Source organism: Podarcis liolepis (genome assembly GCF_965112155.1).
Source record: "Podarcis liolepis genome assembly, chromosome: 10".
Taxonomy (NCBI): domain Eukaryota; kingdom Metazoa; phylum Chordata; class Lepidosauria; order Squamata; family Lacertidae; genus Podarcis; species Podarcis liolepis.
Genome location: NC_139562.1, coordinates 73274398 through 73289779, shown reverse-complemented (window position 1 = coordinate 73289779; position 15382 = coordinate 73274398). Strand labels below are relative to the sequence as shown.

The following is a 15382-nucleotide window of genomic DNA, read 5'->3' as shown; positions in this document are numbered from 1 at the left end:
TATAAGTGTATAAAGAACTGAAACATGATCCCATACTCAGAAATCCTCCAGAGTTCACCAAGGTCAGTTCCCAAGCTAGCGCCCAAAGGAATGCAAGCTTCATTCACAGTTTTAGTTTTCAGTCCTTTGAATATGTGATAGCGCTAATGCCAAACTTTTCTTCTATGAACATGAGAGCTAGAGACATTTTTTAAAAAGAAAAAGGCTAGTTAGAATCAAAGAGACTCCTACAAAGGACTTCATCCCAGTGGAACAATTTGCCAGGCTTGAACAAAATCACAAAGTACAAACACCCTCTAGAAATTATATGTACCTTTCACAAACTGATCATTGTTCTTCCACAACAACTGTGAAACCCAGGCCCTTAATGTGCCTGTCCACACAGATGCAGATAAATAAAAACCTCATTTCCCCCCACCTTTCGTTAAGAGACAATGCAAAATAGTGAATTGGCAGAGACTACAGAATGAGGGTCGTGACTAGGTGAGAATATGAACTCAAATCTCAACAGTCTCTTTCTAAACGGCATTCTCTCCCCCAATTCACCCAATGCCCTTCAGAGCAACTTCCAAGTTTTTTTTTTTTTTTAATTATATTGTGGTTAAAGATGTAAAACATGAACATTTTAAAATAATTAGCCCAAGGCTTGATGAATCATTCTGTAAAAATAAATAAATAAATCCAGCATTAATTACTACTCTGCCTGAATTCACTTACTGAGCAATGAGACACTGCTTAAAAATGTGGCCACTCTGGAAACCCCAAACAAAAAACCAAACCTTGAACCTGTATGTTCAAAACATGGAAAACTGACGGGCAATCTGAAAACAGGTCAAAATAATAAAATCACTTACAAAACTGAAAGAGAAGTTTCCAATCCTTTCCTTGCACAGTCATTTCTGGCTGTAATTATAATTACATACAAGAACCACAGAAAAGCATTTAACCAGTTGCTATGTATCATTACATAGAGTCTGTCGGATGACACACTAATCTAATTACCGGTGTAGCTCACATCTGTGTAACTGAATTATCATGACTGCTCTTTTTTATTATTAGTTTGCACTTCTAGAAAGGTACAATATTATCTACAGAATTTCTTTCATTTATGATCATTGATACAGAATTTAATTATGTTCTCTGAGCTTGCTGTACTTAGGAAATTGGAAACTGTCTTCTCAAAATTAAAAAGGTACGTTGAAGAAATTAATGATCAGCTTACTCATCAGTGAACTTTTCAGCCATCATTTGCTTGAAGCTCAAACAAAGCCAACCAGCCACCCTCTTGCTCTCCTGATATTCATTCTACAAACATCTAATTCAAAAGGAGAAAATGCCAAGTGTGCCCTTTTGAAATCCTGGCTCTAGATTTTGACATTTACAATTTCAGCCCCGATACTTCAAGTCTACCTTCACATGTATGCTTTCTTTGTGCCATGAGAGAGTATAAAATTGGGCAGATAGTCTTATGGTTAGGATTAACCACCAGTGGCCCAACTAGTGATTTGCACAAGTTCAACTCACAAGTGAATGCACTTCTGGTCAGCAGATAGGAAATCTCTCACTTCTCTTTATTGTTAAAAGGGTTCTGCACAGCCTTGTGACGTTGCTTCCACAGGACAGTTCTTACTAACAGATTATAACCATTAACATGGACAGAAAAAAGTGACATCGCTTTAGCTTTCCACTTGTTCTAGCATTACCTGTGGCAGGGGTAGGGCAGAACAAGCTATTCTAGTGCTACAGACTGAGAATGAATACACTTCATACGAAGTCTTCACCCTTGTCATCTTTGTCACAAAGACCCTTGTGAGATACATCAGATTAACCAACCCATGGGAGGCTTTGATTCTATAACATCATCCCTGGTTTTACCTTGGCATTAATAATGCTAACAAAATAATGCTAACAAAACTCATCTTCTGTAGCAAGCCTCTCGCTTACTTGTCCCCCCAAACTGAATCCAAGTAAACACTCTGCATTTGCTCACCACCCTCCCCCCATCTCATCTCTCCCTTCAGCCCACTGACCTTACGCACGTAAACTGGTGATACGGCATAAATAACAACAACAGCTACTTAACTTGTGCACTTTTTCCTAATGCCAACTGTGCTAATCTGATTAAAGAGGAATGAGAAGTCAGTTTTTAAGATCTGCGGATAACTGAGAAGACTTTTGTAACTCGTGCATGCCCCTTCCCCGAAACCCTGATTTCTTCACTTTCTTGAGGAGGAGGGGATATCATTATCTTAGTACTTTAGCACCAACTCTTAGATTCCCTCAGACTCATGTACAGTGCAGCTGCAAAACCAAAAAATAATTCCTTCAATTGTCCCATGGCTAAATGCTTCCCAATATGCTTGTGAACAAATGAACAAGGCCTATTCAATGCCAGGCTCAATAGAAATGTTTTTGGAATGATTCCCTCAGGGGCATACTAGTACAAAACATGAAACAGGAACTGGACAATCATATGGATTTGTTAGGATATAGTGTGTGCATACAGATCTTTCCTGAAAATATAAAGTATGTGGATGGTCAGCCCTTATGTTGCAACCTGCAGATGTAGAAAAGATCCCACGGGAAACCGACATTACGGCCTAATCCTAAGACTTACTACACTACCGACAAGACCTGTGACATGAGGTTTGCACTCTTAACAGGGTCTGTTCTGCCAGCACCTGGTCAACTTACATCTGAAGATGAAGATTCGAGGACAATGCCAAATCCTGAAACCTGTGACTCCAACTTTGAGGATGATTCAGCAGCTTCCACACTAGAACTTTCAGAGTTTGCTGATAACTTTTTTTCATTCTCTGCAGTGCTGGGCTTTTTATTCACAGTAAGAGGTTCAATAGTCTTTGGAGGTATTTTTTTCTTTTTATTTCTCTTTCTTGAAAGTGTTGATTTCTGTGTGCAAACCAGAGGAACTGGGGGCGGTTGTCTGTTCTGAGCAGCAACTGAAGAAAGAAAAACCTGTGAGTACACTTCCAAACGTGTATCAAAGATGACAGTTACCACCGCCCAGACTCCTGACCAGTTCCCACCCTCTTATCAGAACCAGCTGCTTGAACCAACAGCTGTGGGCGGAGCACTCTCTGGGGAGCCGTCAGCTGGGGAAGCTGCTATGGGGAACATGGCATAACGCAAAAATCATGCTGACACTGAGATCATGCCCACACTCAACACCCTGTTGTTGCTGTTGTTGTCTAATAACAACAGGAACATTCCTCAGTACTGTACCAGGAAATATACAACTTGGCCACAACACTCTTATTTCATGGAAATCGCTTAGAGGTTGCCTGCACATTTTGCCCCATAAGTTTCTTTCTAGGAGGGCTAGAGACTCACTTTTTTCAAAAAGGAAAGCCTCAGAGTCCCTGTGGGCACTGGGTTGGCAACCCCTGATCCATACCATCTGGGCAGCAGTCTTTCTTTAAGACCTATGCTTCCATGAAAAGGCACTTATAAGGCAGTCTGTCTGCAGACTGAAAATTATACCTTAATAGTTGAAAAGACAGACTATCATACCTGCTTGGATCTGCATTATCTTTCTCATGGTTTTAAGCTCCTGAAGAATGGCTTGCAATGCTGGCTGGCAATTACAAGTACAACAATTTGAGCCAGAGGAAGTATTAGCCACCGGAATTTCTCCTGAAGAAAAAAGGGAAATTAAAACAGTGATGCCGGGCAAGAATGTCTTCACAGGGTTTTAATGCTGTCTGATACATGCTGTTAGGAAATTGAAACGTAAAATTAAAATCTCCACTGTGAGGTGGCGGCGGCAGGGGTGTGCTTTGCCATTCCCCTCCCCACACAAATAACGTTCCATGGTATAGTGAAGTCTGCACAAAACAGCAAACACAATGTAAGCTCACAGTAGGCCTCCTTATTGTCAAACTAGTTCATGGTGGATAACAAGAGCACTGAAGCTCATTACAGAAACAGTTGCTCTATCATGCACAGAACAACCCAGAAAGGCCCTTCTTCCATATGACAATACCCTTAGAAAGAATGAGATGGCTGTGTAATAAGTTATTTAATAAAGAACTAACAAGTCTAAAATGGATTGAACGCCGCTTGTTGCTTCACAGTATTAAAAATTAAAAGAACAGAGTCCTCCATCATCGATTTCCATGAACAGAGAAGTTCTATGAAGGCAGAAAATATCCACAGCTTTCCCTTTCATTGTGACGGTGAACTCCTACTTCCCAGTTTCTTTTCAAGTATTGCTATTGAAGGTTGTCAACCATCCTACTACTGCACTTCATACTGTATCCAGGATGTGTTTGTTAAATTTATATTTGATATATAACCTGCTTCCCAACTCAAGTCTGAAAGCTTCCTGATTTCAGGAGGCACAGGAACACAGAAGGCAGCCTTGTACTGAGTCAGGCCATTGGCCTCCCTAGTTCAGTACTGTCTACACGGACTGGCAGAGGCTTTCCAGGGTTTCAGCCGAAACTGGAGGTGCCAGGGATTGAACCTGGAACCTTTAAAACAGAAAGGATGTGCGTTCCCATGGCTCCTGGCTGCTGAGAAACGGAGACCTTGCCACCCTGGGCTCAGGTATCAATTTCTGTATTTAAAAACAAGGGTCTTTTCAGATGTTTCCAGCACAACTAATGTCAGTTGCTACATGAAGTCCAGGTAAAATGACTACGGAGAAAGTGTTTCCATGATGGGGTCAATATAATAGGTCAGTGGCAGGGACCTAATCATGCCAGGCAGAGGCCCTACTTAGGTCTGTGAGGCCGTTTCCCCCAAACCATGCCCACTTGCCCCACACCTAACCGCATTATGTGACATCAAGAGTGGGGCAAGTAAAGATGTGTCTGGGATTGGCTACCCTAGAGAGCTGCACACTGGGAACTTCCAACTGAAGTGGATGGGGCTGCTGACAGCACACGTTAAAGCTCTCAGCGTTGAACAGCTGACAGCAATGAGCAAAAGCCCCTCTGACTGCTTGCAGGCACAGTGTGGCTCCAAACCACCTGCCAAGGGCCTTCCAAGGGGCTTGCTCTCAGCGCTGATCAGCTGATCGATGCTGAAAGCACACCCCTTGTTATTACATATGAACGGTGGCACAGGAATATTGTAATAAACAAAGCCCTTTTTCATTAACACAAAGGGTTGCACAATAAAAGAATGGAAAAACAAAAAACAGCCTAAATGTATATTTTAGCAGGAAAGAAGCATTTGTCATCCGCCTCTTTCCTACGCCCCCTCTCCCTGAGAGGTTCGGAAGGTGACAACATGAGAACGGGCCTTTTCTGTGGTGGTTCCCCGTCTGTGGAACGCTCTCCCCAGAGAGGCTCGCTGGGCACCATCATTATATGTCTTTAGGCGGCAGGTGAAAACATTCAGCTTTACCCAAACATTTGGCCATTAAATAATTTGTGGCCTGTTAAATAGAGGGACTGTTATTATTATGCTGCATAAATTATGTTTTCAATGTTGTACAGTGCCCTGAGATCTTTGGATAAAGGGTGGTATATTGATCAAATAGATAAATAAATAAAACAAAACTAGTCCCAGATACCTTAGGAAGGATCTTCAGAGCCAAAGCTACCTTTCACAAGGCAATGGAAAGAAAAGTATGCAGCTAAGCATGCATTTATCTAGCAAGGAGTTCCACAAGACTGGCAGGGGGTTGGACTCGATGGCCCTTGTGGTCTCTTCCAACTCTATGATTCTATGATTCTAAGGCCTTGTTTGAACATGCAGGTTGTCAGAGAGAAAACACCAGGATAACCACAAATCCTCAACAGGTCACTGAACTTGTATGAGCCTGTTTTAGTATATAGCCTCCTGCTCAAGAACTATAATTCCATTGGCTTTGCACGTTACTAGTTCCTGGTTCATTCTGCAGCAGAGTCTTTACATTTCCTAACTGTCTGTACAGCAAGGTTTAATCAAACAATATAAAACAAATATTATTAGGGCTATGAAACAGAGCACTATAAGGAAAAAACCCTGTCTTTTTCAGCTATTCTGCCTATTAAAAAGAATATTTTAAAACGGAGTCTGTGTTGTGTGTCTTAGAGAACTAAGCTTAGCAAATAAATATTATTTTATGAATTTGTCCCTTTCCTCTTCCAAGTTTTTAATATTCTGGTGAATATCATGATAAAATTTTGACAAAGCAAACCTTGGAATAAATTCATGCTCATCTTTTCTGCTACAAATACAATGCATTACTAATGAGGTCTGCAGGTACTGAAGCCCCATTTGAAAACCAAAAGGTCTGTTTTCCTACTGAGGCATGGGGGATTTACATTATAATTCCCATTAGCATTGATAGAAATTACCCATGTAAATCTACCCTGTGTACAGTAAATGGAAAAAAGAGACCACCAATATTTCAAATCAAAAGCAGGGCTCTGCTAACTTCATGCATATTTATGGAGATTTTTTTAAAGAACCCAAAAAGCATTTCCATCATTTTTCTTCAAATCAACAAGAGTAAAACAGAACACTTTACAGAAATTCTTATTCAATGTTCAAAGCATCACCTAAAGAATAAAAGCACTTTTGTCTGTTTATTAAATTTAACAATTTTTAAAAAATTCATTTCTCACTTTTTAAGAAGACTACTTGTAGTGACAAATCTTAAGAACCACCTCTTGCTTTGCTCCTCCCTCTATATTATGGAAGGAAGCCAATGTGAATTATTTTGGCTTGCACAGCAGCCCAACAGCAGGAGCAATAAAAAAAAAATTCAAGGCTATGTTTTTCTATCTTCGCAGATGCCTTTCAGACAGAAAAGTCAATATGTGAGTACCACAACTGTATTCCCAACATTCATATGGAAAATATCATCGCAAGCCTAGTAGCACCTTTAAAAACAAAAGAAGCCAAAAGCAGCTGCCAGTTTCTCTGGCTCAACTAACAAAAGCCGTCTCCATGAAACAGATTGCCCACAGCCTGGAACAGGGCTCCTCAAACTTCTTTGGCCTGCTGCTCCCTTTTAAGAAAGAAAATTACTCCGTGCCCCCCTGGAAATCTACCTTCTTTTAAGTGAACAAACAGAAATATGAATTCTTTTATGTATCTATATTTCTACCTATGTCCTACAACATAGTAAAGAAATATGTTGTTGTAAATAAGACACCTTATTCATTCCACAACAAATGAAACACGTACGAACAGTTTTTAAAAACTAAACGAGGAAGTGGACTAGGCCCTGGCATTATAAACCCATGAGGCGGACCGAGTGAAGCTGGCCGGCTCAGTCCAATCCACCCCAGGGATGGAGCTGGCGCCTCAGTCCACCTGCCATTGGCCAATGGGAAACACTGGCCTAGAAATTACTGGAACAAGGACCGGTCCTATTGTTGGGCACCATGAGGCAGGAGATTTTTGGTGCTATTAAGGGTGGTCAAGTTGTCAGTAATAAGCTTATTTTTTATAAAGAAGATGCCATCTGCCTTGCATGGAATGGCTTACATAGGTTGTTCTATGTGTTCAGATATCAACAACAGGACCCAGTTGGATGCACCATTCTCAAGATTACAACCACTGGGCAGAACAGGCACAATCAAAAGCCTTAGTAAAATAAAAATCTGTATGAAGATGAAACATATGCAAAAGCCATATAGTTTTAACTCACGTTTGGTCTTATTTCACACCACTTAGAGACGACTGTGATTAAGTGGATTGCAGTTGCTTATTACCATGGAATGAGTTGTGTAGGCAATACCTAAATCAAGATTGGCACAGAATCATAGAATTGTAGTGTTGGAAGAGATCCCAAGGTCATCTAGTCCAAGCCCCTGTAATGCAGGAATCTCAGCTAAAGCATCCCTCCTAGATGGCCATCCAACCTCTGCTTAAAATCCTCCAAGGAAGGTTTCACAGCACACTAACCTGTAGCACTCACTAGAACACATATTGGCCCCTGAAGGGAAGTGATATGATTTGCCTTAAGGGACTCTGTCTATGCAAAGGGCCAATTCAGGAATGAATTCAATAACCAAGCAGACTCAGGGAGACACAAGGGGCCTCAACTGGCCTGCTGACTTCAAACCTTGCCTCACGGACCTTGCGGTCTTGTTGTAAAGCAGCCTTGGCCACCCTGGTGCCTCCAGCTGCTTTGCACTACAACTCCCATCATCCCCAGCCAGGTCTGTGTGCTGGCTGGGGATGATGGGAGTTGTAGTTCAGAACTTCTAGAGGGCACATGGTTGGCAAAGGCTGTTGTAATGTGAAAGACTTTGAACACTTCAAAGTTCTATAAATGCTAAATACTGTATTACAGTTCATTGGCATTGTTGCTACTTGCTTCTTTCCACATTAACGTGTTATACATTTGATGTTAGCCATGCTGAGCCCAGTTTTGGCCAGGGAGGGTGGGGTATAAATTATTATTATTATTATTATTATTATTATTATTATTATTATTATTATTATTATTATTATTATTATTATTACTATTATTATTATTATTATTATTATTATTATTATTATTATTATTATTATTATTATTATTATTAATCTCCCTTCTATTCCTTTATCTTCTCTATCCTGTGAAGACACTTCTGCCCAATAACAGGACTTGCCCAGTCAGTTAAAGCATGCCACAAACACATTTGATCCTTTGTACAGACTCTGCCCCTCAGGTCTCAATTCAAAGACCATAGCATCTCTTTCTCTCTCTCTCCAGGAAAGGAGGAATGCTGCACAATAACTGGGTTGCTCTTTGCCCCTGTTCCTGGGTACAGTGTGTGTACTCAGCGCTGGAGAGGAGCAGTTCTCTGTCTTCAGAGGAAAAGGCTCATTAAATGGCAAGTCACTGCCACAGCGGGAGAAGATAGCCTTGCTGGTGCTAGCCACTTTTTTGGACTCAAGTCCCAGGATGAGAGCACCAGCTATCCTGAAGTAATGCATCCGATCCCACACAAAGACAAGAAACAACTGGAAACCTAAACACTTTCAGCACATGGAACTCTTCTCTTGCTCCACCACATTAAGAAAGCAGCCATATGACTGGAAACACAATACAGTGGTGTCTCGCAAGACGAAATTAATTCGTTCCGCGAGTTTTGCCGTCTTGCGATTTTTTTCGTCTTGCGAAGCACAGTGTCGGGAAAGTTTTGGAAAAGCTTCAAAAATCACCAAAGTCTTTAAAAACCTCAGAAAAGGCTACCACACTGCGTTCTATGAGTTGCTCCTCGAAGTCAAGTCGCAACTGTATTAATGGTGTTAAGAAAAAGGAAACAAACTTGCAAGACGTTTCCGTCTTGCGAAGCAAGCCCATAGGGAAAATTGTCTTGCGAAGCAGCTCAAAAAACAAAAAACCCTTTCGCCTAGCGAGTTTTTTGTCTTGCGAGGCATTCGTCTTGCGAGGTACCACTGTACAGGCACCCCCACTTACATGTGTTCTGCTTGCATGAAACCGTGTACCCAAGCGGTGCTGGGAAACAATTAAACAATTCAATTCAAGCACAGAAATGGTGGGAGACAGAACCCACCCGCGAGGAGACCTTACCTGGAGCCCAAAGAGGATGTCAGTGAGGGCGGAGGAAGCCCCAAAAAGACTGGAGGCACAGCAGGGCTTTGTTTATGCTGCTCAGCTTCCCCGCCTAAGAGCTGATATGTGGGGTAGTGCAGCAGCAGCAGCAGCAGCAGCCTCTTTCCCACATGTCCTCCAGCCTCCTGCTGGTCCCAGAGGTTCAATTCTAGTTGTGGGTATTTTTGGATACAGCAGTTTTGGTATAGATTGGCAAAGAGGGTGTTTAAAGGGTATCCCCACTTTACTTATGCACGTGAGGCCCCAGGATGTAACCTGTGTAAGTGGGGGCTATACCTGTACTGCATTTTCCACATTTCTAAGCAAACAAACACAATACAGTTAAGAAAAAAAATAGTTGTACTATGCTATAGTACTATCCTTCCTGTGTTCAATCTGAGCCAATGCACTAACAGAAATGAAACTGAGTACAAAAGGGACAGTATTGTTTCCTCTTCTGCACAACTGAAAATTAATACACTGATATAATAGATGCAAGTGATGAATGTTTGCATCTATTACAAGTGATGAATACATCAGTGTCTTTGTCTATATACATGCAACCAACACTGCAAGCGGAATTATTAATAAGAGAGTCAAAAACAATTAATTTTGTAAAGTGGATTTTGTGGGTGCACATTCACATTTCCCATCTATAATTGTAATAATCAATACAGACCTCAAAGCCAAGCCAACTTCTTTCTATGATATAAATTAATTTTGACCAAGTAAAAGAAGGCTATATCTAGTTATGAAATGGAAATATTATTACTAAGTGCCAGAAGCAAAACACACCTTCCAATTAATCAACTAAAACAGTGGTGGTAACCAACAAGCCATACGCCAAGTCCAGCAACGAGAGCATGCCATTCTATGCACATGAAAGCACCTTCTTGTGCGCATCATATTTTCCCCTGTAGTCCACTGAACCCCACAGGCAGAAGTGTGGCATGGAGGAGGCAGGCCCCCAATTATGTGCCACAAATGCCTTTACTTGTGCCATAGGTTGGCCATTCATGAACTAAAGAAGGGGTGGGCAACCTGGACTTGATCATTCCAGGCCAGGCTGTCTGGGGCTGATAGGAATTGGAATTCACCAGCATCTGGAAGGCCATAGATTCCCTACCTATGGAATAATCTATCATTACGATAGAGTGTTTGTAGCCTTAATATAAAATGCATTTTCAGTGTACCTAAAAAACCATTTAAAAGAGGTTTAACATCAGCTTTGGGTCCAAACATAAAAACCTTAACTTTTTACAGCTGACAATTGTACAACTTTCTCTGAATTTTTATGCAGAAGGTCCCAGATTCAATCCCTGGAGCCTCTAGCCAGGGCTGGGACAGAAGACTGCCTGGAAGCCCGGAGAGTTACTGTCAGTCAGGATAGACAATACCGAGATGAGCCAGTATAAGGAAGATTCTTATGTTTCTAACATAACGGCCAAATTATTTTATCCAAGTAACTCAGCACTCATTTTTTAAAGAGAACAAAACAAATAAGCAGTGATTTAAATGTATAAATGTGGATGTATAAATGTGGATCCTACCATTTGCACCTACGGTTCTTGCTTGGTTTTGGAAGGTTTTGGACCGAGTTCCATATTGCCCTGAATAGTGGCTTATCTGGGGGGATAATTCATTCCAAGTACCACTCTGAGTTGGATGGAGGTTTGCCTGGGTTTCTGCAGGGGGATTCAGACGCTGAGCCCAGGCCAAATCTAAGTCCTGGGGTTCTTCCTTCAGTTTTTCTCCTTCTTTGCCAACTCTCTGATATATTCTTCCAGTGCTGTCATTCAGTAATCTTCTCATCCCTGTAATTTGTTTTTTAATTTCCCGGCTTTCATCTCCTAGAGAAAACAGAGACACAGTTATCACAGTAAATTAGCAAAAATGGTAATGATACATGATACATATTACTACGTTTGACTTTGAGGATGTCTACTTTCTGAAATGCATGCCGATTGGCATTGCACACACACATATGTATGCAGACAACTATTTTGTTGCCATGCATACTATGCAGATGTGATACTAAATACATGATCACCTACAACGTAGAGAGTATATGTTTGAGTCTGCATAAGAGTTAAAAAATATATGCACAGAACCATTTAAGTTAGTTCAAATTATCAAGTACAGTGGTACCTCGGGTTAAGAACTTAATTCGTTCTGGAAGTCTGTTCTTAACCTGAAACTGTTCTTAACCTGAAGGACCACTTTAGCTAATGGGGCCTCCTGCTGCCGCCACGCCGCCAGAGCATGATTTCTGTTCTCATCCTGAAGCAAAGTTCTTAACCCGAAGTACTATTTCTGGGTTAGCGGAGTCTGTAACCTGAAGTGTATGTAACCCGAGGTACCACTGTATTGCTTCAATGCCACAGCTGTTGGGATGTACAGTAAGTGATAATAAAACATGCTTAAAATGTCATAGTTCATAAAAAGTAGTCTATTCTCATTACAAGAAACAAATGAAAATCACCTTTCTGGAGAGTCATTAAGGCTACTGCAAATGTAACAACGTGGAGTAAGAAGAACAGAGCCACAGGAGCCACACACTCTCCAAAATTGTGGGGCATTCAAGGGTTTTAATCAGGGTTAGCAAGTCAGATATAACACTGAACCTGGGCACAGGATTTATGAACCTGAGGGGAAACAGTAGGCTCGTCCTTTAACACCACTTAATTTTACAACTGTACTGGCCCTTGGAAGTACCAGCAAAACACAGAGGACTAAAACCAATCCCTTCTACTCACCTACTCTGAAATCAAAGAGAGGTTATTTGCACTGAGCCTGGCCTAGACTCTGAAAGAGTTCCTTGTTTGCACAATTAACCGCTTACTGATTTACTGTATCAAGCTTGAGAACTTAGCCCCTCATAGGATCAATCCATAGCAGCGAGTTGTTAGTTCAAAGGAATTTTATAATGATGGAGAAGATGGAATAACAACAAAATTAATAATAAAAGAAAATGTTACATTTTATTTAATACCTGCCTATTTAATATCCACAGACTAACGTATAGCCAGTCTCTGATGCATAGCAATTCAGAATGTGAAAAGGAAAAATATATATGAAAAATGCCACTGTTTCTAATGACAACTCTGCACATTTAAAAACAATTATGTACTCGGCATCATCTGAGTATTAATTTTATTTATGACTGTGCTTATTCCACACTGAATGTGTGCATGTTTGGAGCAGAATGTTGCCATTTTGCCCACTGAGGCATGCAAATACATTTCATTAGCAGTAGGAAAAGTCTGTAGCAAACCTATCAAGCATTTTAAGCATGAGTGGAAATGGATATTGAAAACAGACAGCATTCACATAAGATGAGTTTTCTACGCTGAAGTCACTTCCTTGCAGGACACATGCATTTTTCTCCACATACTTGGACTAAACAAACAAAATGCCAAGAGTCTAAGCTTCTGCTTTCACAGCTTTTCAGAGTGGCTGCTCAGCCTCCGGAACCTGATAGAAGTGCTGGGGAAGATCTAGGGAGACAAGAGTCTCCTGTGATCTGCAGAAATCCACCATCATAAGCAGCATAAACACTGCTGAAGCAGAAATGAGCAGCCCTTCTGAGTCATATCTGGACCCTTTAATATACTGTACTCCCTTTATTAATCTGCCCCCGTTACAATACTCTTTTTGTGGAGAGTACTGAACCTGGACGGAGCTCTTAGCTAGATTGGACTCTATGGGGCTTTCCCTGGAAGATTCTGTGTGGGTGACAACAATAATACTCAGACTCTGTATAGCTCTTTCAACTATTCAAAGCACTTCACATACACTGTCTTCTGCAACAACCCTGGAAGGTAGGTCAGTAGTGTTATACCTATATTACCAATGTGCCTGAGGATGGGAGACAATGGCTTGCCTAAGGCCGCCTAGGGCGTTCATAGCTGAGGCAAGAACACCAGGGACTTCCTAGATGGTGGCTCAGTTTCTTAGTGACTACGCTACACCGGCATGGAGCTGGAGGAGGTCTGCTCCTGGCAAATCAAACTGTGGCTTTGAGCTACATACTTGATGACTCTGCCCTCTATTTGTGGCTGTTATTGATTTGTTGTTTATTGTATTTTAATGTTTGTTGTGAGCTGCCCTAAACATTTTATTGTAAAGGTTATATATTTTAAAACCTGCATCTGGAGGCCGATCTGGTATTAATGAGGGCAAACCAGCTGAAGTTTAATGCAGATTAGATGTGGAAGTGCTGTTTCTTGAGATTTCTGCTCATCTGGATGAAGGTATGTATACAACCCATTTTGATTAGACAAATTCATGGAGCAGAGGGCTGTCAGTAACTACCAGCCACAATGGCTATGCTCTACCTCCAAAGCTGGAGACACAGCAATGCTTCTGAACACCAGTTGTTGGAAACCACAGGAAGGGAGAGTGTTCTTGTGCTCTTATCTGCTCACTGGTTTCCCACAGGCATGTGGCTGGCCACTGTGAGAAGAGGATGCTGGACTAGATGGCCCATTGGCTGGATCCAGCTTGCTCTTTCCATGTCCTCATCTGCTTAGGAAGGGCAGAATAGTTATATTATCATAATCAGCATCACCACTGAACTAATGGGTGTTGTGCACAGCCCTTATGCAAACCTATATATGTCTGTCTATACAGGTTGAATATCATCTCAATGGTCACTTACACTGCCCATCTTAACTGGATTTGGCTTCAGTTTTAGTTGCCTCTAGCCCTGTTTAGATTAGAACATTCACTACTTCGCCTGTTGTAAATGAAAAGAAGAAATATGGTTGGGGGTCATCAGCAAACTCTGTATGACCATTTCCAATGCTTGCATGTAGATGTTAAATAGCATGGGAGATAAAAATGAACTCTGTAGAACTGTAAATAAAATGGATGTGAAAGTGTTGGGCAAAAATCCCCCCACCTTTGCCCTCTGGAACTAACCCATGAAAGAGGAGTAGCAACCAGAGCACAGCATCTCCAACTCCCATCCATGCCAGGCTATCCAGAAGGATAACACAGTCCATGGTACTGAAAGCTGTTGAGAGCTCAAAGATAATAAAAAGGGTCACAATCCCTCTATCTCTCCAGTACAACCAAGGAAGTCTCAGTCCTAAAAACATTGTTATCTAGGAATGTCCTGAAATGTGGTGCCTCTGCACCCTTTTAGATGCTTTGGCCAAGATTACCAATGTCCAATAGTTGGACAAATCTGAAAGGTCCTAGGAAGAGTTGTCCAACAACTTCCTTCAAGGCAGCATGGGCCATCCCCTCTCACAAGGTGGCATTAACCTCCCCTTTAGCTAGATGTTATCAGCCAAGGTGGCCAAGGGTCAAGCACACTAAAGGTAGGTCAAACCTTTCCAAGCACTATGTCACCCTCAGGCTGCAATAATTAAAAATGAGCTAAGCAATTGCAGCAAAATGGTGCTAAAAGAACTTCTGGTATTTGTACTGTTGTCAACCAGAAGTACAAGTCAAAGCAGAAGACAATGATTTTTACCTGGAAAATGCTTGGCAAATAATTAACAGTGGGCTGTACCAGGAGTTCCAATTCATCTCCCAGTTATCCAAATGTGTGAGCCTACTCAGTTATCTGGGAAAAGGCTCAACTGGATGACACAGAGCAGACACTGTGTCAGAGAAGACTTCTATTCTCCATCAGCCTTCAAATGGGTCTAGTCAGATTCATTCTGCATCTTCTTCCACTTGCATTCAAGTTGTCTTTGCACCTGTTTCATCACCACAAGCTCCCCAGAATACCAAGGGTCAGATCAATACAATATTATGTATAGTAGCAATTGTGTCTGTTAACAGAGCCACTTCAGCATTCCACAGATCAAAGAGAGCACAGCAGAACTGCCAGCCCTTTTGGCTGGAAAGTATAGTGGT

General features: G+C 41.4%; 1 protein-coding gene across 3 annotated transcripts in view; it reads right to left on the bottom strand.

Annotated features, from left to right (window-relative positions):
• BEND7 (BEN domain containing 7) overlaps window positions 1-15382 on the bottom strand; it is a 55218-nt gene that overhangs the window by 28017 nt on the left and 11819 nt on the right. For all 3 annotated transcript variants that reach the window (XM_083464190.1, XM_083464191.1, XM_083464192.1), the window contains 3 exons: window positions 11062-11361; window positions 3532-3654; window positions 2695-2960 (listed from right to left, as the gene is read on the bottom strand). In XM_083464190.1, the coding sequence (XP_083320316.1) occupies window positions 2695-2960; window positions 3532-3654; window positions 11062-11361 (689 nt within the window). The remainder of the gene's footprint in view (window positions 1-2694; window positions 2961-3531; window positions 3655-11061; window positions 11362-15382) is intronic.